The 22,214-nt window shown below is 43.2% G+C and overlaps 1 protein-coding gene across 2 annotated transcripts in view; it reads left to right on the top strand.

Annotated features, from left to right (window-relative positions):
• The window catches only part of ARFGEF2 (ADP ribosylation factor guanine nucleotide exchange factor 2), a 144,746-nt gene that overhangs the window by 109,133 nt on the left and 13,399 nt on the right, over positions 1 to 22,214 (top strand). For both annotated transcript variants that reach the window (XM_030213057.1, XM_030213056.1), the window contains exons 32-36: positions 3,729 to 3,867; positions 3,950 to 4,004; positions 9,202 to 9,316; positions 12,500 to 12,639; positions 15,781 to 15,949. In XM_030213057.1, coding sequence (XP_030068917.1) covers positions 3,729 to 3,867; positions 3,950 to 4,004; positions 9,202 to 9,316; positions 12,500 to 12,639; positions 15,781 to 15,949 — 618 coding nt within the window. The remainder of the gene's footprint in view (positions 1 to 3,728; positions 3,868 to 3,949; positions 4,005 to 9,201; positions 9,317 to 12,499; positions 12,640 to 15,780; positions 15,950 to 22,214) is intronic.

Raw genomic sequence — 22,214 nt, 5'->3', positions numbered from 1 at the left:
CAGAGGCGAGGGCCAACAACTTGTTGTCCCTCGTCTCGCGGGTGCGAGCGTCCCAGCAGATCACAGCTCGGCAGATGTTGAGATTGCTGGGCCACATGGCTTCCACAGTTCATGTGACTCCCATGGCCCGCCTTCACATGAGATCTGCTCAATGGACTCTAGCCTCCCAGTGGTATCAGGCCGCCGGGGGTCTAGAGGACGTGATCCACCTGTCCACGAGTTTTCTCGAATCCCTGTATTGGTGGACGATTTGCTCCAATTTGACTCTGGGACGTCCCTTCCAAATTCCTCAGCCTCAAAAAGTGCTGACCACGGATGCGTCTCTCCTGGGATGGGGAGCTCATGTCGATGGGCTTCACACCCAAGGAAGGTGGTCCCTCCAAGAAAGCGATCTACAGATCAATCTTCTGGAGTTGCGAGCGATCTGGAACGCTCTGAAGGCTTTCAGAGATCGGCTGTCCCACCAAATTATCCAAATTCAGACAGACAATCAGGTTGCCATGTACTATGTCAACAAGCAGGGGGGCACCGGATCTCGCCCCCTGTGTCAGGAAGCCGTCAGCATGTGGCTCTGGGCTCGCCGTCAAGGCATGGTGCTCCAAGCCACATATCTGGCAGGCGTAAACAACAGTCTGGCCGACAGGTTGAGCAGGATTATGCAACCTCACGAGTGGTCGCTCAATTCCCGTGTGGTGCGACAGATCTCCAGGCGTGGGGCACCCCCCTGGTGGATCTCTTCGCATCTCAAGTGAACCACAAGGTCCCTCAGTTCTGTTCCAGGCTTCAGGCCCACGGCAGACTGGCGTCGGATGCCTTCCTCCTGGATTGGGGGGAAGGTCTGCTGTATGCTTATCCTCCCATTCCTCTGGTGGGGAAGACTTTGTTGAAACTCAAGCAAGACCGAGGCACCATGATTCTGATTGCTCCCTTTTGGCCGCGTCAGATCTGGTTCCCTCTTCTTCTGGAGTTATCCTCCGAAGAACCGTGGAGATTGGAGTGTTTTCCGACCCTCATCACGCAGGACGAAGGGGCTCTTCTGCATCCCAACCTCCAGTCCCTGGCTCTCACGGCCTGGATGTTGAGGGCGTAGACTTTGCCTCTTTGGGTCTGCCAGAGGGTGTCTCCCGCATCTTGCTTGCTTCCAGGAAAGACTCCACTAAGAGAAGTTACTTCTTTCATTGGAGGAGGTTTGCCGTCTGGTGTGACAGCAAGGCCCTAGATCCTCGCTCTTGTCCTACACAGACCCTGCTTGAATACCTTCTCCACTTGTCTGAGTCTGGTCTGAAGACCAACTCCGTAAGGGTTCACCTTAGTGCAATCAGTGCATACCATTACCAAGTGGAAGGTAAGCCGATCTCAGGACAGCCTTTAGTTGTTCGCTTCATGAGAGGTTTGCTTTTGTCAAAGCCCCCTGTCAAGCCTCCTACAGTGTCATGGGATCTCAATGTCGTTCTCACCCAGCTGATGAAACCTCCTTTCGAGCCACTGAATTCCTGCCATCCGAAGTACTTGACCTGGAAGGTCATTTTCTTGGTGGCAGTTACCTCGGCTCGTAGAGTCAGTGAGCTTCAGGCCCTGGTAGCCCAGGCCCCTTACACCAAATTTCATCACAACAGAGTAGTCCTCCGCACTCACCCTAAGTTTCTGCCAAAGGTTGTGTCGGAGTTCCATCTGAACCAGTCAATTGTCTTGCCAACATTCTTTCCCCGTCCTCATTCCTGCCCTGCTGAACGTCAGCTGCACACATTGGACTGCAAGAGAGCATTGGCCTTCTATCTGGAGCGGACACAGGCCCACAGACAGTCCGCCCAATTGTTTGTTTCTTTTGATCCCAACAAGAGGGGAGTGGCTGTAGGGAAACGCACCATATCCAATTGGCTAGCAGATTGCATTTCCTTCACTTACGCCCAGGCTGGGCTGGCTCTTGAGGGTCATGTCACGGCTCATAATGTTAGAGCCATGGCAGCGTCGGTAGCCCACTTGAAGTCAGCCACCATGGAGGAAATTTGCAAAGCTGCGACGTGGTCATCTGTCCACACATTCACATCTCATTACTGCCTGCAGCAGGATACCCGACGTGACAGTCGGTTCGGGCAGTCAGTTCTTCAGAACCTGTTTGGGCTTTAGGATCCAACTCCACCCCCCGAGGGCCCTGTTTGTTCTGTTCCAGGCTACACTCTCAGTTAGTTGGTAAATTTTTTAGGTCAATCTCAGTTATGTCCTCGCCGTTGCGAGGCCCAATTGACCAATGTTGTTGTTTTGAGTGAGCCTGGGGGCTAGGGATACCCCATCAGTGAGAACAAGCAGCCTGCTTGTCCTCGGAGAAAGCGAATGCTACATACCTGTAGAAGGTATTCTCCGAGGACAGCAGGCTGATTGTTCTCACAAACCCGCCCGCCTCCCCTTTGGAGTTGTGTCTTCCCTTGAAGTGTATTGTCTTGCTACATACTGGACTGGCCGGCTCGAGCCGGTTTCGGGCGGGAAGACGGCCGCGCATGCGCGGTGCGCGCGGGCGCGCGAGGGCTAGCAAAGGACTTTGCTAGTGAAGTTTCCGATTGGAGGGGCTGCCGTGGACGTCACCCATCAGTGAGAACAATCAGCCTGCTGTCCTCGGAGAATACCTTCTACAGGTATGTAGCATTCGCTTTACATAGTACCATCAAAGGCGCTTGCCCAGTCCATTGATAACAAATACAAGGTTGTATAGTGATCGAATGAGGTATATGTGGAGGATCGGAAGGGATGAAGATTGCGTGATGTCCAGTATGATCATTAGTAATGTTATGTTTCTGGGTGAAGAGGTTTACTTTGGGTCGTTGGGGTAGGCCTTTTTGAAGAGGAATGTTCATATAGATATACAGTATGGTATATTTGTAGGAAATACAGAGCAATATCTCTTTTTTTCTCTAAATTGCTTATTTCTCAAAAATTAGGAAGAAAATACCTCATTAAGACCTCAGTCCAAAAACTTGGAGCTTATAGCTTCTTATATGTGTGATTAGTCAAACAAGTCATCGTTGGTCTGAAATGATGACTTCTTTGACCAATCACACGTATAGGAAGCTATAAGCTCCAAGTTTGTGGACTGAGGTCTTAATGAGGTCTTTTCCTCCTAATTTTTGAGAAATAAGCAATTTTGAGAAAAAAGAGATTTTGCTCTGTATTTCCTAAAAATATACCATACTGTATCTCTATAGAGGTATTCTACTATTTTGTTGTATGGTATTTAGATTCCTAGAAGCATTTGTTGTAGGAATGTTCATATGCCAGAACATTGTTTCTTTTGCTGGAAGTACAAAGTGTGGAAACACTTCTCAGCATTTCCCTTTTCTGAAGCCAGAATTTTCCTTGGGTTTGGCTTGTGCCACCATATTGAAACACCCTGGGCTATGATGTACCCAGAACTTAGCAGTTCATTGCCCTGAATTCATGACTCCCTTCACAGAGCTAGTTTTGAGTGTGATACTGCTTCTTTCAAATTGCAGTTCATGCTTTCAAACCTGAAATTAATGTGAACTGTTTGTTACAGTCTGAATGGCCAGAGCACGTAGTTATTCACTGCTCATGTTTTTCCATGTGTTGGAAAAACTATGTAGCTAATATCTGTTTCACGGTATTTAGTGTTAAGTTTCAGTTTTCTGGAGAGCGGTGCCCAGTGTGAAATGTTTCACCCTTTATGCTCAAGAGGTTACAAAACTTAATAAGCCATGTGCTGAATTATCTTGCAGACAATGAACAGCTGGGCAAATCAGGAACAAACTGCCTAGAAAACCTGGTCATCTCAAATGGAGATAAATTCAGCCCTCAAGTCTGGGATCAAACTTGTAACTGTATGCTAGAAATTTTCAAAGCCACCATTCCTAGCGTGTAAGTTTGTCTTAAAATTTGTGATCAAAGGATATATGCCTGAAACCTGGAGTTTGAAAAATGGTTTTATTTTGTTGTGCAGTTTGTTGACGTGGAGACCAGCAGGAACAGAGGAGGATTCATCAGAAAAACACTTGGTAATTCTTCTTTTTTTTTTTTTTTACTTTGTTTTTTGACAGTTTATAGTTTATTCCACCGTAAAGCCAAGACACATTATAAAATAGTAGAGGCTGACCGAGTTTTGGTTTCGGCACCAAAACTGGCTCAAAATCCTTTTTCTGCCCGGTTTCGGTTTCAATAGAAAGGTTATTTTAATTTTCTGTCATGTTTTCACTTTCAGCCAGAACAGACGGTTTGTTTTGGTTGAAGCTGAAAATTTGTGCTTTGTCCCATTTTGTGTCTCTCTCTTTCTATCCCCACTGCCTTTCGAAGAGGGGTTGCCCCCCCCCCCCCCCCCCCCCCCCCGGGCCTATCTTACAATCCCTGCTGGTCTATCAGTGTAGTTGAGACTGTGCTTTCAAGATGGCTGCCACAACTGGGCATCATTCCTGCTCAGACTAGACCACAGGGGTTTTAAGGTAGTCCTGGAAGGAGGTAGCTTCTGTTTATAATTTTGTGTGTGTGTGGTATTTAAATATGAATGACTATAACCTACACAACAGTGGCTGACTCTGGCTGTCTTGTTTGGCAGACTGGATTTTTTTCTGCCATCAATTACTGTGTGATTGCTTGTAATGCATTTATGCTCTTGCACAATAGTTTATCTGGTAAATAGAGTGCTCCAAATAAATGCTTTTGATACAGAATTTTAGCAAGAATTTAAGTCTGTAAATTCGGAATGATAAGCTCCTTAGGAATTAGGCTCTGTGGAGTTATGATGTCAGCTGTCACTTCAACTATGGTGCAAAGTCAACTACTGTAAAAGCATCATGATTTTTAGTTTTTTCATTAGTTGCAGTCCATGTACGTGGAGGCTGTTTTGCTTGGAGGTAAAATATGCACTTTCATTGTTTAAATTATTATATTATGGCTTGGACACTGTGGATTTAGCAGAGGGATGCAGACTCTACAAGCTCTGACCGTTTTCAGTGGCCCTCACTGGTTCACATTCATACAACCAAAGTTGAAATGTTGGCTTCGTCCGAAACCAGATGATGGGTTTCAGCTGCTATTTTGGTTTCAGCCGAAAATAGGGGGGGGGGGGGGGGGGGGGGGAGGGAAAAAAACCCAGTTTCGGTTGACCTGTACAAAATATAACATAACATAATCAAATTCAGTAAGAAGCGTAACACTGCAGCTGGCCACTATCTTCTGCTATTCGTTCCTAGGCCTATTAACCACAGTGTTCACATAACATAAAATGTTGTTGTGCTGCTGTTCATCTTTACCAGTCATTATGTAACATGCTCACAAGTGCCAGGCCCCCTCCCTGCCCATCTTCAAATCCTTGCTCAAAGCCCACCAATGTCGCCTTTGGCACCTAACCACTACACCTCTATTCAGGAAATCTTGACTGCCCCAACTTGACATTTCGTCCTTTAGATTGTAAGCTCCTTCGAGCAGGGACTGTCCTTCTTTGTTAAACTGTACAGCGCTGCGTAACCCTAGTAGCGCTCTAGAAATGTTAAGTAGTAGTAGTCAGCAGCAGCACACATTACCATGTAAGAGTATCACCAGACACACTTTTGGTGTGAGCAGCATGAGATTTGAAGTCAGGCAACTGACTGAGCTGAATGAGTGACCAGACTCTCTCTCTCTCTATCTATCTATCTATCTATCTATCTATCTATCTATCTATCTATCTATCTATCTATCTATCTATCTATATATAGCCACAGCACACCTGGGGGTCAATTTTAAGCCAGTGTGATGCTGCAGTCATGTCTCTGTTCATGTAAGCAGCGATACTGAATATATCCATCTAGTGGGGTCACTGCTGGTACTAGCCTTTTAGTTTAGGTCTGCTATTCAGCAGGCCTAAACTATAAACGTAAATTGTCAGTTTTAATGACTATCACCTCTAAAAGGGCAACATTGTCACTGGGTGCATTTACATGTCCCTTACACTTGTTAATTTGCAGAGTGCTAGCTAGCAGAGCGCCTAAGCGCTATTCTGTAAGGGCGTGCATAGATGCAAGATGATATACACTTGAGCAGAGCATTGGCGGGATATAAACATGTTTCCCACTTACTACTAGAAACTTACAGAATAAATTATTCCGGTACTTCCACATTTGTATGACTGCAGTTCTGCCAGGTAATGGCTGGCGTATCTGTGGACATAAAAATGTAAGGCACATTCTATTTTGTTGCTTCCCGTTATTCCAGAATCTGTGGGATAGTTGTGTCCATCAACCAGCAGGTGGAGAGAGAGAACTGAAATCTGATCTGTAAGATCTGTCTAGGAATCCAGTCCAGCTCCCCAGTATTATATCAAACAAGGCGGGACCCACAGTCGTCCGATGGCAGCAAAGGCAGCCTCCCTTATGAACTGGGCGGAGAAAAATCTTCTCTGCTGTAGTCGGCAGCTCACATCTTAGGGTCTTGGAATGTGGAGGTGGATCTTCTCAGCAGGCACTCCTTGGACCTGGGAAAATGGGAATTATCCAGCTAGGGGTTTCTGCTAATAGTGGACAGATGGGGATTTCCACCTCTGGACTTGATAGCGATGAAAAGGAATGCCAGAGTACCCGAGTTCTTCAGCTGTTGGAAAGAACTAGGTTTGATGGGGATTGATGCCCTACTGTGGCCCTGGCTGGAGACACATCTTCTATATGTCTTCCCTCCTTAGCCCATTGTAGGTCATGTGTTCAAAAAGGATCACATTGCTCCAGGGTGGAATAATTCTCATAGCCCTGGATTGGCCATGGAGGCTGTGATATGCATACCTGATTCAACTGCTGGACGAGGATTCTCTCTGTCTTCCACAGGTACACAGCCTACTGAAGCAAGGTTCAGTGCTCATGGAGGATCAGTGTCCCTTTGGTCTTATGACTTGGCCATTGAAAAGGCTCAGTTGAAATGAAAAGGTTATTCTGATTCTGTCATTGCAATCTTTCTTCAGGCTCAGAAATGCTTTACATCCATGGCATATTTGAGGGCGTGGAGAACGTTTGAGGGCTGGTGTTTTGTATGCAAGCTATATCCCTTCTTTGCTCAAATCGCACACATCCTAGCATTTCTCCAGGCAGGCCTTCAGAAAAGATTGGTGTTGGGTTCTCTAAAAGTTCAAGTTGCAGCTTTGGCCTGTTTCAGGGGTTGACTGCCGAATATCTCTTTTGCAGCTCACCTGGCTATCGTTAGATCCCACAAGAATCTAACGATAGCAAGGTGAGCTGCAAGAGACATATTCTGCAGTCAACCCCTGAAACAGGCCAAAGCTGTAACTTGAACTTTTAGAGCACCCAACACCAATCCTTTCTGAAGGCCTGCCTGGAGAAATGCTAGGTTGTATGCGATTTGAGCAAAGAAGGGATATAGTTTGCACACAAAACACCAGCCCTCAAAGTTCTCCACACCCTCAAATACGCCATGGATGTAAAGCATTTCTGAACCTAAAGTCATGTCTCGAGTTGGGAGTTAGATTCTTGTGGGGAGTGGGTCACTTGTGGCCTCCCTTTGTTTGCTATGTTCCCTTTGTTTGCTTTGTTTGTTAGTCCTTTAGGCTATTCAGATGCCTCCTTTTGAGTCACTCTGGAAGGCCTCCTTGAAAGATCTTACATTAAAGACATCGTTCTTGGTGACTGTAGCGTCAGCATGTAGGATTTCAGAGCTTCAGTATTTTGGAGGTGGAGTCTCCCTGCACATGGTTCCTTCCTTTCTTCTAAAAGTGGTATCAGCATTTTATCTCAACCAATCTGTGGAGCTTCCATCCTTTCGCAGATAGGACAAAGGGGCTTGGTATTCTTCTTTGAAGCTTCTCTATGTGCATAGAGTCCTCATTAGATATCTGGAAGTCACAAATGAGTTTTGCAAATGGACAGCCTGCTTTTTGGTAAACAGAGGCAGGCCCACAACTGCTAGATGGCTGAAGGAGACTATTGCATCATCTTATTTGCTTGTAGGGAAGCAGGCTCCTCAGTCCTTGCAGGATCATTCTACGAGACATACAGCAACATTCTGGGCGGAGACTACCTTACTATGTCCTGCGGATATTTGCAAGGTGGCGACATGGTTTATGCTGCATTCCTTTGCCAAGCACTAATTGGTAGATGTTGCGGCGCACTCCAAAGCAAATTTGGGGACTTTGTCCTCAAGGTGGCAGCACCAGGATCCCACCCACTCTAGGGATTGCTTTTGAACATCTCACAGGTTCTGGAATAGAAGAAGAAATTAGGTGTTGCGTGATGATTTCTTTCCATTAGTCCTTCCCACTATTCCATAGGCCTGCCCAAGGTTTCTGGGATGTTTAGTCGGTGTGAAATAATGGGTCAAGTAACGATTGTCACCTTGCATGGTGCTTTCTGCATATCTCCAGTGATGAGAGAGGTCCACGCATTTGCTTGTCTGGTTTGTGTTAGGTTAGCAACTTGTTTAAGGTTGTGTTTATTCTGAGTTTCTTCTTACTGCTTGTCTACGTAAATACTGAGGAGCTGAACTGGATACCAAGAGAGATGCCTCAGCTCAGTTTTCAGTTCTCTGTCTCCACCTGCTGGTTGATAGAAACAACTATTCCACAGGTTCTGGAATAGTGGGAAAGGACTAATGGAAAGAAAATTATCAGGTGAGACCTAATTTCTTAATGCTGGGTTATGCTAGCATTTTATAATGGAATTTGGACTTCCAGATGCCATTATAGTATAGTCTCTCACCACATGGCATTGGGGTGTCCAAAAGGTGCCCACTTATAGAATTGCCTCTTAAATGGATAATTCATAAATATGCCCTCCCTCTGCCCCTTTGTGATGAAATTTATCAGGGCTTATGGATTTTCAGTGCTCTGTAGAGAGGTTGAAAATGCATTGATAAGTCAGTTATTCATTCAGTGGCTGGTGGTAAACATATAACTAGCTTTGAATATCAGGCTGCTTAAATTTACTTGAAAGGCATTTATAAATGTTACAGCAGTAGGTCTGTTATAATAATTTTTAAACTTTAGAACACTGGGCAAAACTTCCCCCTTGATTTGCAGTAGAGTGTGTCCAGTGTTGTTCTGTTGTACAGTGCTAACCACGAAAGGTAGCTGGTCAAATAATTTGGTTTAAATTCTCTCTTGTGTCGCTGTATTCACAGGAAAAGATGTAAAGGAAAGATCAAAGTACAGTTTTATGTTTTGCATGAAAAGCATCTGAATTTTGTATGTAAAACAAAACTCAACAACTGATCCATTTTTAGGATTTGGATTTTGATCGTCAGTCTCTGAGCAGTATGGATAAAAACCCTTCAGAGAGGGGACAGAGCCAATTTTCAAATCCCACTGAGGAGAACTGGAAAGGCAGACCATATGGAAGTAAGAAAGTGTGTTTCATTTTTAAACCGGTTTCTCCTGTATTGCTTTTGTATTAACCACATCTTCCATTTGAAGAAAAAAAATTGGATTCTTTTTAGGTTGTGATACCTTTTTTATGCTAGTGCATAAAGATCTTTTCATCAGCTCCAAGTGCAGCTCCATAAATCGGGACATGCACCGTTCTCACTGTGTAGAAAATGTTTGCTTTCTGATAATAGTTTAGTTCATGCCTTTTGAGCCTGGCCCACAGTTGGAAGATTTTGGTCAGCTATTGCACAGTATGTGTGTGTGTGTATATGTATATATATATTTTTTTTTTGTTTGTTTTTTTTGTTTTTTTAAGTTTTTACTGAAAGCAAAAGAACAAGTCACATTCACTTACACCATATCATAGCCTTTCACTACATTCTAGAAAGAACTGACATATATATTATGAACCCCTCCCTGGACCCCTTCCTCCCTAACCCGGTGGTAGTTATTCTTGATCACGCATCATTGCACAGTATATTTTGACCTCGACAGACCAAGCTCTATGGCACTTGCCCGCTACTCTCTTCCTTGATAAGCCGGGGTTACTTTGCTTATTAGGAAACTGTGTCTTGTGGGCCGCAAATGCATTTTGCAATCCTGGACTGTTGCTGAAGCCACCCTCCTTTTGGAAATGGTGGAACCAGGGCCACCAATTGCTTGTGTGGGAGGCACGTAATTCCTTTGAATGTAAGCAACGCTTTTTATTGGTTTGGGATAGCTATTTGGTATAGCTACCGTGTTTCCCCGAAAATAAGACACTGTCTTATATTAATTTTTGCCCCCCAAAATACGCTAGGTCTTATTTTCAGGGGCTGTCTTATTTTTCAAGGAAACATCGGGGTTGGATCGGGGTTGGCCCGCCCGCCCTCCGTCGCTCCCGGAACTAACTTTAAACGCCTCCTTTCACCTTCGCAGCAAGCAGCAGCAGGGCAAGCCACTCCTTCCTTCCGTGACCCGCCCTCACCTGACGTAACGTCCGCGAGGGCGGGGCACGGAATGAAGGAGAGGTCTGCCCTGCTGCTGCTTGCTGCGAAGGTGAAAGGAGGCGTTTAAGGTTAGTTCCGGGAGCGGTGGAGGGGGGGCCCGGCGACCTCAGGTGGGGGGGGGCGGCCTGGGGGCGGCCTTGTCCGGCTCTCGGCGGCCCTGCTTTCAAACAAAAATTTGCTAGGTCTTACTTTCGGGGGAGGCCTTATATCTACCAATTCAGGAAAACCTCTACTAGGTCTTATTTTCGGGGAATGTCTTACTTTCGGGGAAACAGGGTATATACAACATGACACCAAGGGACAGAAGTCTTCTTTCGAATACCTTATGATTTAACATTTTGGGATGTATTGGTATTTGGGGTGGAGTTTATTTGGGGGGGGGGGGGTTGTTTTTGATATGTCAGTTAAATGTATAAATGGTTTTTTTTAAATATTCTTATTTATTGCAATTCAAACTATGTCAGGGTACAGCCATCTCAGAATAAACAATCAACAATTAGTGTTTGAGCTGCGTTACTTTTTTAAACATTTTGTCCCAACTAAACCCCACCCTCTCTGCCCCCCCCCCCCCCCCACCCTACCCTCCCAACCTTACTTTAACAATTAGCTTCTTGCTACTGGAGTGAGAGAGTTCCAAAATGGAGACCAGATGTCACAAAACTGTTCACCTCGCTTGGAGGCCAGGTCCCTTATTCCTTTCTTCTCTAGCGCACAGGCTTGAATCATTGCTGACCTCCAGTGGGATATGGTTGGGCGATCCGCGACCAACCACAATTGCAAGATGACACGCTTTGCCATCAAGACTGCTCTCTTCAAAAATGCTTAAATGTATAAATGTTTATCAAACTCTGGGTGTCCAATGGCCATAAGAGCCCAGGTCGTCAGTGATTTTCTTTCTGCTTCATCATGGGGGGAGGGAGGTATGATGAAAACTGGTGAAGCCTGTTTGATTTGAGGGTTACTACTGTATGGCTGGCTGATGATCTTTACATGTGTTTTTCCTCTGTATGGATGACTGACCTGCACAGTATATTGTCTGTTGGTTGGTTTACCAATAAAACTGTAAATTTGATTGTAATTAGTTATATATGAGGGTAATAGTTTTCTTGTCTTTGAACCCAAACAGCGCCTTGAATTTTTGAGTGTATGTGAAGGGTCTCTTGGAATGCCTTCTCAAAATGTTAATGCTGTGTAAATGGTGACTGTAAGATCACTCTTGGTATTTGTTAACCATTTTCTTTCTTTTTTTCCCCCCTCATTCTTTTATTTCTATACTTGCTCCCTGAAATTGTGGATGAACAATTTAAAAATTGTGTTAATCACACTTTCCTTTATTACTTTGTTTCTCTCTTTTCCCTAATTCCCTGATCCCCTAATTCTATATATAGTGCTTGAAATTGCACACATGCCCAAATTGTGTGTGCAATTTATTCCTTAATGAGCCAATTAATGCCAATAATTGGGCACTAACAATCCATTATTGACTCTATTTAGCAATAATTAGAATTTACGCACACATCTCTATAGTTGCTATTCTATAAAGATGTGCGTATAAATTTTTCCACGTGGATCTGAAAAAGGGGTGTGGCCATGGAAGGGTCAGGGGTTCTAGGATTTGTGTGCACTGTTATAGAATTCGGGGTTAGGGGCAGGGATTTACACAAGGGTACAATTGGTGTAAGTCTTGATGCCCAAACTGGACACAGAGCCCAGCATTGCGTGCTGTTCTGTAAACTGTGCCCAACTTGGAGCACTATTTATAGACTAGCGCTTAGCACACACTTTTGGGGCCCGAATTTAGGGTGATGATATAAATTACATGATTTATAAAGAAAAATGAAAGAAAAAATGAACCCCCCACCCCCACCAGTGTGCCTCCTACCAGTGCATATGCTGAACAGATCTCCATCCAGACTCCCTGTCCATCTACTGCAGTTGAATGTAAAGTATGAATACAGCATAAACATCTGCTAACTCATGCATGAATACAGCACAAATAGTGGTGGTCTTTACGACCAGCAGCATATTTTTCCTGGAGTATGAAACCCGATATTCTCTGTGCTTTTAATCTGCGTTCAGGGTTTAGTAATTCTGTCACAAGCTAAGTAATGTTTTTCACTCCTTTCCTTCAGTATGCTTCACTAATGCCACTATTGATCTGTTTTAGAAATGGCAGACCAGAAACTGTTTGCTAGCCTTCTTATCAAGTGTGTAGTACAGTTGGAATTGATCAAGACTATCGACCACATAGTGTTTTATCGAGCAACGAGTAGGAAAGAGGACGCCGAGCACATGGCTGCTGCCCAGGTAACTGCTTAAGTGCAGCACACCTTTAAATACATTTTTGTGAGCAAAGAAAGAGGCATAGTATATTTGATTACCCCCAGGGGTTTTAGTGATGTGCAAAAATAAAATACCTTTCCATTTCTCTGTTAGAATCTTTGCAATAGCTTTGGGAATAGAAATGGAAAAAAAAAAGTAAACAGATGCCACTTAGGGATCAATTTTCAAACTGGCTGTGGGCACTTTTGATACCGCTCACTTGTTCCTAATTTTAAGAGCAAGAGAACTTGAGTGCAAAGTACCTGCAGACCTTTGCAGTTGCTTTTTCTGCTTGTTTTCCTACCCTGACCAAAACATGCACCTGGTAAGGCCACCTGTTGGTTTGGCTAAAGGTACACACGTTATGGAATACCACATTGTCTGGGAGTTTTCATTGACCAACGTTTAACATTTGCTCCTTAGGTAACACATGTGGTTCATCAATGATTCTGGCCTTTGTACAAGTTTAGATGAATACGTAATCTCCTTGATGCTCCCTCACATCACACTCTTCATTATTCTTTTGTAACTTCTAGTCTTGCTACTTTGGGTCTTCCTAACTATCTTATTAACCACTTAGTCTGACTAGAATACAGTGACTCTGCCAGGCCAGTAAATTTGACTACGTCGCATCACTGGCTCACAATTACTTACCAAATTCATTTTAAAGTTTTTACTCTGGTCCATAGAGCTTTATGCCAGTCATCCACCCATCTCACCTGTTTATTAATGCCATTCATCACATCTTCGTTTCCTACGCTCTTCTGTCACATCAGCCTTCCTTGACTGTACAAGAGACGGTGTTTTTTTTTGTTTTTTTGTTTTCTTTTTCTTTCTCGAGCCATATCTATGGAACACTTTACCCATCCAACTTCAACTTGAAACATCATATACCAGATTCAAGGTTGCCATAAAAAATTCATCTCTTTTCTCAATCATTTGGGCTCTCTATATGGAGGATGGGGGGAGTGGGGTTTAGCGGTTTTGTCTTTATCTGCTTTTTCTTTCTTTTCTTTTTCCTATTATGATAGAGTTCCTTTCACCATTGCCTGTTGTTTTGATTGTACATTGTTTTGCTTTGCACCAAGAAAGCAGTATATTAAATTCCAATAAACATAAACACACATACTTTGAGCCATATTATGTATGCATAAATGACTTTGAAAACACCCCTCCCTTCCGTATAGAGTTGGTGGTGTTTATGGTTATATCCAGAAAAAATTAGAAAACTGCTTGGGTGGTGATATTGAGGATTCATTTCAAGCAGTGTAAATGGAACAGCATTCATTTCTGAACTATGTTTTCAGAAAGGGGAAATTAAATGGAATCGAGAATTTCTTCCCTGCAGTACCACTTAACCACAGTTGAAGATCAGGCTGTCTGTCCTCTCCTCCAGGGCTATCTCCTTCACTCTGTTTTTGTGTGGCCCCATCAGACATGAAACTAGAACCCAAGTCTTCTGTGTTGTGGCCTGAAACAATGAGATACAACCAGTGCATTTGTCTAGCAAAAAAGGTACTCAAAAATGCCAGGCCACCCTTCAGGGGTGGAGTGATCATTGAGGGACCCACCCTACAATAGCCAGGACCCCTGCAACCAGTCATATAATCTATGACAAGGCAGAATTTGTATGTAGAACCTGAGCTCTTTCATTAAAATATGAGAACCATGGGTCAAGTTTAGCAGACAGTAGAAAAGGTGCCGGTACTCAGTACCCCCTCAAAAAAAGCCCTGGATACAACACAGCAATAGTTTGGAGAGGTTCAAAGGCACTTAATGATTCAGTAATTGTAAAGGCTTCATGGGTGCATATGAGCACTTTTGTAAATGCATAGCAACCCATGGTGATTTACAATAATTCATGTATAGAAACTGGCCTACCAAAATCAATAGGTTTATATTGTTTACCTTAAAGTTTCTCTTTAAAAAAAAAAAAACCCTGGGTTTGCATTATTTTGGAAGTTGGAAATGACTCTTGGCAATGCCTAGCATAAATTCTTACATCATCTTGAATATTCTTTCATCGTGACTTTTGATTTTCTTTTCCATTCATAATCTTTCTTCTGCATTATTGCTGTTTTGTACCCAAGATAGAGAGAAGGGCGACCAAAATGATAAAGGGGACGGAACAACTCTCCTTTGGGGAAAGGCTAAAGAGGTTTGGGCTCTTCAGCTTGGAGAAGAGACAGTAGAGAGGAGATTTAAGGGAGGATTGACGACTGTTGGAAACAGGGTACTGAGCTTGCTGGACCTTTGTTCTTACCCAGTATGGCTTTTCTTATGAGCATGCAAAACTTAATAGAACTATTATATAAAAAATTCAGTTAAGTGCTGTTAAGCTATTTGTATTGTTAGATAGTAGAAGATGGTAGCAAAAGACCAATTGCCCCCCCCCCCCCCCAAATCCATCCCAGTTATTCCAGTCCCAGCTGCCAGTGAAACGCTTGAGTGCTCATAAGATATTGCTCCTTATCCAAGTTTAATAATGTAAGAAATCTTGATATACCATCTTTCTAATCGATCAAAGTGGTTTAAAAGAAAGGACCAATAAAAAATGAAAGGCACACTTTGATGATTGAGTTGAATGTTGTATGTTGGTAAACATGTTACGAGATTCAGTGGTTATATTTTGAATTTTGTGGTTATGTTTTGTATGCAGAATCATCAATAAAAAATTATTAAAATAAAGTATTCAGAACCTGGGCTTTAAATTCTAAACATATGTTTTATGTAACTTTTTCCCTTAACTGTAGAATAAGGCAATGCTGCTCAGCCCTGTCATTGTGGCATACCCAAGGGATAAGGTGTTCAGGATATCCACAATGATGCATGAGATAGATTTGCATACCAAGGAAGCAGTGCATGCAGATCTTTCTCATGCATAACTATAGTGGATATCCTGAAAATTCAACTGGCTGGGTTGAGAAGCCCTGGAATAAGATAATGTAATTCAAGTTGGATTTAAAGCTTTTTTTGTGTTGAGATGTACTATTGATTATTAAGCAGCCAGGAAATCATAAGGCAGTTTATATAATTCCAGAGACTTTTTCTTTAAGCAAGGCAGTTTATATAACTCCAGAGACTTTTTTTTAAAGCATGTACTAACAAAATGGATTCTCTTGACAGCGAGATATGCTAGATGCTGAAATCCATATTGACACAGAAGACCAAGGCATGTATAAATACATGTTTTCTCAGCATCTCTTCAAGCTGTTGGACTGCCTGCAAGAATCGCATTCGTTTGCAAAAGCCTTTAATTCTAATAATGAACAACGAACTGCACTGTGGAGAGCAGGTATATAGATCCAGAAGTAGAATACCAATCTCAGCTTGTGCTGTGGGTGAAGACCACTTCCAAAGCCACCTTAGTGTGTATATATTTGCATAGTAAAATTGGAACAATTAATATCCTAATTACACTCTGCCGAGGAATTGTGTTAAAGCCCATTAATTTCCTTCTGCTCTTTTTGTGTTTCCAGCTCAATTAGTATTGGCCTCTGTTAGCCTGTGGTGCAATTTAACCTTCGTTCACAACCACCCAGGTTTTTACTCATTATCTTCATGTCCGCTTCCAACTCATTGAAGCAATTAATTCTCAGCCGGGGGGGGGGGGGGGGGGGGATTCCTTCCAAGACTCTTCAATTGTTGGCACTAAATCCTGTCACTAAGGGCTAGATTCTATATATGGCGTCTGAAAATTTTGCGTGGAAAAAAATATGCCTAGGCGTATTCTGAAGTACACCTAAATTTTATAGAATAGGCTTAAATTTTGATGCGGTATATAGAATACACCGAGTGCCTCTCCACATGACCAAGTTGCAGTCATTTATTGGCATAAATCCCGATGCCTAAATTAGGCACAGAGTGGATGTATTCTATAAGAACGTGCATAGATTTTAGAAACGTCCATGCCCCACCCATGGCCACTCCCCCTTTTCAACTATTCAACTTTTTTATTGTATTGGAGGAAATCTTTTGCATCATATTTGTTAGTTGAATGTTCTAATGTAGGCTTATTAGGTGTATCAGTAGTATTATGCTAACATTGTATTATTTCTCTGGTATTTGAATTCCAGTGCTGTTAAATATGTATATTTTTGATACTGTTTCACGGTAGTTCTATTATTAGGTTTCAATTTACTGTTTTCAAGTTTACCTCATTTATTGTATTTAGTTCTTGGTAATTACTATTTTTATGTTAAACTGTACCTGCTGTATAACGCCTTGGGTGAATCTCTTCATAAAGGCTGTTAATAAATCCCAATAAATAATAAATTTACGCACACCACATTACAGAACACGCTTAGCAAGTTGTGCACATAAATCTTAATGCCAATTAGTGCTGATAATTGCTTGTTAACATCCAATTGACAGCGCTGATTAGTTAACCAATTAAGTTACATGCATAGTTATAGAGAATACTCTTCAATTTCCATGTGGAAATTAAGGCACGATATATAGAATCTGGCAGTAAGGGAGTAATTGTATACATATAAAACAGAGGTATTTGTTATAAAATTGCTTGAATTATATGCAGTAAAGATGCATATAATGCCTGTTCTCATATGCCTTTATCCGTGCTGCAGAAATCTCAGGGGTTGGACTTGGGGCAGACTTGGGACTTGTGTGCATACTTTCAGATTTTCAAAAATGTGACTGTTTCTAGTCACCTTTTCCTAAAGTAGTAGATGCAAACTGTTGAGAGTGGCTGATTTTTGTTTTTTCATGTCATGAGTCCATAAGCTATCTGTAAAAATTGCACGTTAGAACTTCTATAACTTTTCCATGTTTTCACATAAGGGGTTTGGACTGTTGTATTAGAAATCACTTGCTCTTACAGAATTCATTAAAACTTCATTTTTTTTTTTGTTTCTAGTGGCTTTAGTCACCTTTCCTAGAGATGGACACACATATGCATGTAAATTTTGCAAGACAATTTTATGTGTACTAAATAGCATTTGTTCATGTGTACACATAGTTTTGATGATATAATTTTCAAAGGGGAAGTATGTGTGTATCTTCCATTTGAAAACTGGTGTAACTTATGCACCCTCTAAGCTTTCCACTACTTCAGACCCTGTGGGATAGTTGTGTCCATCAACCAGCAGATGGAGATAGAAAATACTGAGCAACTAGACTGAATGCCAAGGGAGTTGCATTTCAGCTCAGTTTCCAGTTCTTTTTCTCCAACAGGTGGCTGGACACACTTTTCAGCCTCTGGTTCTGAGTGTTTTGCTCTTGGTCCAGTTGGTGAACTGCCCGCCCCCACCCCCCACCATTAAGCTTTGCGGGTGGCTTGGGTCTGCAGAGTCATATCTGAAAGTATTCAGATCCCTGTCTCTGATGCCCTGCAAATTTACTTCTTCCCTCCTTTTACCTCTCCCCTGTTTCCTGTGGAGCTCTTCTTTTGTAGCACAACCTTAAAAAAAAAAAAAAAAGGAAAGAGGTTTACTGGCGAGCAGAGGATAGAGTATCGGTCCTGATTCTTTCTCATTGGGGAAGACTTTTAGAGACTGTGAGCTTGGGGGGAGCAACCACCAATGGTTAGTCTGACTAATATTTGACCCAGAACAGCTTGGAGAGCTGCAAGTTCTACTTGGTGCAGAGGAAGGATCCTGACTCACCACCTGGAACTGCATGGTGCTGCATTTGTGCCAGTCGGGGTGAATGATGAATCCCATGGAGGCTGTTAAGTGATTTTTCTGCTGTGGGACCTACCAGCCACTGGCGGGGCATTACAGTGCATGCAAGCAAGCCAGGAATCCCACGGGAAGTGTGAGAAACGGTCAGTGGCAGCATGTCTTCGGATTTGGCACAGCATCCGAATGTGCCGGAGACTTCGGGATGTCTGTCAGGGTCGGTACACAATTTGATGTAGGAGAGCGTGGAAATGGGCGCCATTTTGTCAGGGCTGACTAGCAGTGAGGAACAATCTCTGTCTGATCACACACGGAGCACAGCCACCATTTTACAACCTCAGGGCCCGACAGAGCATTCAGCATCAGGATCTTAGTTTTCTCCGGAGTTTATATTGCTCTTACACCAGACCTATTTATTGAAGCAGGGACAATCAGAGTTGCTACAAGGTGCTTCAGTTTCTCACACAGCTGCCCCCACAGCTCCTGTTTATCCTCATCTGTCCACTTCTAGAGGTCTGTCTCTGCTTCTCCCTCCATATCTGATGTGGCCTTGATCTTTTCAGAGGAGCCATTAAAGAGAGAACTCCCTCCTGAGGAGAGGGATGACCAAAAAATACCGAGGTTTCATAAAGAGGAGCTCAGTACTCTTATTTCTGAGGCATTGGCGGTGCTGTCCATTGAGGAGCCTCCTGATTCAGTGTCAGGAGTTCCATCTTCATTGATCAATGAGTGGGCTTAAAGGTCCTTCTCAGGGCCTTCAAGACCTGATTACAGCAGAATGGGTCTTGCTGGACGCGGGGCTGAGAGTGGGAAGAGCCATGGCTCACCTCTACCCATTGGTTCTGGAGGAGAAAGAGAAATTGCAGCTTCCCAGGATGGACTCCCTTGTTATGGCAGTGACTAAGTTGATCACCTTGTCGTTTTAAGGGGTCATTGCCCTAAATGACCTTCAGGTTAGGAAACTAGAAGGCTCGCTGAAACAAGCCTTTGAAGTGGTCTCTTTGGGCTTTCAAGTGACAGTTTGCAGCTTGTTCGTGGCTAGAGCATGCCTGAAGTGGCATCAGCAGTTTGCAACACAAGACAGGCGCCATAATGCCCAGCTGGAAGCGGGGTTGGCCTACTTGGCAGATGCTGTTTGACATGTTATGGGGCCTGCAGCGTGTCTTTTGCTCTCATAGCATGTTGGCAACTTTGGTTGCGGCATTGGACAGCAGATGCAGTGTCAGTCATGTCTAGTTAATTTGCCCTTTTGGGGCAAGTGGCTGTTTGGAGAAGATCTCAGTAACTTGGTAAAAGAACGGGGGGAAACTAAGCGACAGCAGTTGCTGGAGGATAAGCCAAATGCCTCTGGTTGTCCTTCTTCAGGGGGCTCTTGATCTTTATTTTGAAACAGCAGATGGTACTGGCCTGGTCATTAGCAGTATGGTGAGAAATTCCACTTTCAGGCATGCCAGTCTTCCTTGTGTGCAGTCAGGAAGTCCTCTCGGTTAGCGACAGCACACAATGCCTCCCAAACTTCACAATGATGAGAAGCGGGTCCACTCTTCTCTTCTTCTTCTGGTGTGAGCATGTCTTCGGGTGGTGTGGTCCAAAATTACTTTAGATCAGTGAGTTGGATATTCTTACAGAAGGTTACAAGTTGAAGTTCTGTTACCCAGTCTGTCCTCTCTTACAATCTCCTCATTGAATGGGCTTGGTTGAGACGTAAAGGTTGTCCTGGTTCAGTCATTGCTACTTTGCTTTTGGCTTGGAAATGCTCTACATCCATGGTATATGCAAATGTGAAGGACATTCAAGATCTGGTATTCTAAGTGCGGATTTCTCTCTTCTCTGCTTAGATCGCGCACAGGCAGGTCTTCAGAAAGGATTGACGTTGGGTTCTCTAAGTTGTGGCTTTGGCCTGTTTCAAGGGTCAACTACAGAAGATGTCTCTTGTGGCTTACTTGAATACTGTTTGATTTTTGCAGGGAGTGGGCCGCTTGCAGCCTCCCTTTCATACAGTAGCTAGAGTGAAACCTTAATTTAGTCCTTTAGGCTCCTCAGAAGCCTCTTTTGAGATACTCCGGAAGGCCTTGAAATATTTTACACTAAAGACAGCATTCTTGGTGGCTGTTGCTTCCACAGATAGGGTTTCAGAGCTTCATTGTCTCTCTTGTCGGGATCCCTTTCTCTGCTTTTCATGGGCGGGATCTCCCTGTGCACTTTTCCTTCCTTTCTTCCGAAAGTGGTGTCAGCATTTCATCTCAACCAATCTGTGGAACTTTCGCATCCTTTTTTGCAGAGAGGACAAAGAAGCTCAGTATTCTTTGAAGCTTCTTGATGTGCGTAGATTCTTCATTAGATATCTGGATGTCATAAATGAGTTCACAAATTGGACAGACTGTTCTTTTTGTTAAGCAGAGCTTGGCCTCATGGCTTCCAAGCCCACAATTGCTAGATGGCTGAAGGAGACTATCGCGTCAGCTTATTTCCCTCGGGGAAGCAGGCTTCTCAGGCCTTGCAGAGACAATCTTACTGTCTCTGGCGGATATTTGCAAGGTGGCAACGTGGTTGACAATGTATACCTTTTGCCAAGCACTACAGGGTGGACGTTGCGGCAAGCTCAGAAGCCAATTTTGGGACTTTGGTCCTCAGGGCGGCAGCAGCACCAGGATGCCACCCACTCTTGCTTTTGAACATCCCACAGGTTCTGGAATAGTGGGAAGCTACGTAATGGAAGGAGAAATTAGGTCTTTACCCGATTAATTTTCTTTCCATTAGCCTTCCCACAATTTCAGAGGGCCACCTGAGGTTTCTGAAATGTTTAGCTTGTGTGAAGTAATGGTTCATATAACAACTGCTACCTTGCATAGTGCTTCCAGCATATCTCTTGTTCTCTACAAGTTTTCCAGAGATGAGAGAGGTCCACATATGTATGTTTGTGTAGTTAATGTTAGGTTAGCGAGTTGTTTAAGGTTGTTGTGTTCCGAGTTTCTCCTTACTACTTACCTATGTAAATACTGAGGAGTCATTTCAGTTTTCAGTTCTCTATTTCCACCTGTTCGTTGATAGACACAACTATCTCGCACATTCAAGACCTAATTTCTCCTTTGTACATATATGCCTGTCTGGAAATCTGCGCTGCACTCCCCATTCGTACAAAAATAAATAAAATAAAAAATAAATAAATGTGCAGGTTCACGCTATGACAAATATGTGCACACATGGATGCGGCCTGGGTTTGGGGAAGGAGTTTTTGTGTGCATGAGTCAGAATACGTGTATAGGTTGTAAAATATGCAACTACACGTATACTTTGGCATGTAGATTTTCACATAATCCCAAGTTGGTAAAAATGTATGTGGCAGCATTTTAGCCATGATTTTGGCTGCTTGTATGCTGGTATTTTTACATATTTAATAGACTTGAGTGCTTACGCCAACTCAGACTGCTATAAGTGCTCATGCCTAACTGTAGGCAGATAAGCACATAACTGCATGTATTGTATAACGTGCCTATGAGTCTTGGGCCCCTCCCTGGTCCATGCCTCCCTTGCAGTTGTGTACTATGGATTTTGCACACGTTATAGAATACTGACTATGGTCAGTTGCGTGCATCACTACTTGATGCCGATTAGCATTAATTAACCCTACTTAGTGCCAATTATTGCCAATTAGCATCAGTTATCAGTTCATTATTATGTCATGTGCACAACTGACCTTATTCTTTTAATTTGCATGTACATCTTTTTTTTACATTACATTACACAACTTGTCTATGTGCACCTGAAATGTTGTAATAGTCATTTTCCACCTGCAAAATATACTTCTTGCTCCATCTGATATTTTACCTAGATGAATGCCAGTATGGACTGTGCCTACAGTGTTGTGGCAAATGTTTACTGGGGCTGAAAGATTTATGGGGGAGAAAAAAAAAGCTTGTA

This window comes from Microcaecilia unicolor, chromosome 8 (assembly GCF_901765095.1).
Source record: "Microcaecilia unicolor chromosome 8, aMicUni1.1, whole genome shotgun sequence".
Lineage (NCBI taxonomy): Eukaryota > Metazoa > Chordata > Amphibia > Gymnophiona > Siphonopidae > Microcaecilia > Microcaecilia unicolor.
The sequence above is the reverse complement of the archived record's forward strand: the minus strand, read 5'-3'. Positions and strand labels throughout refer to the sequence as shown.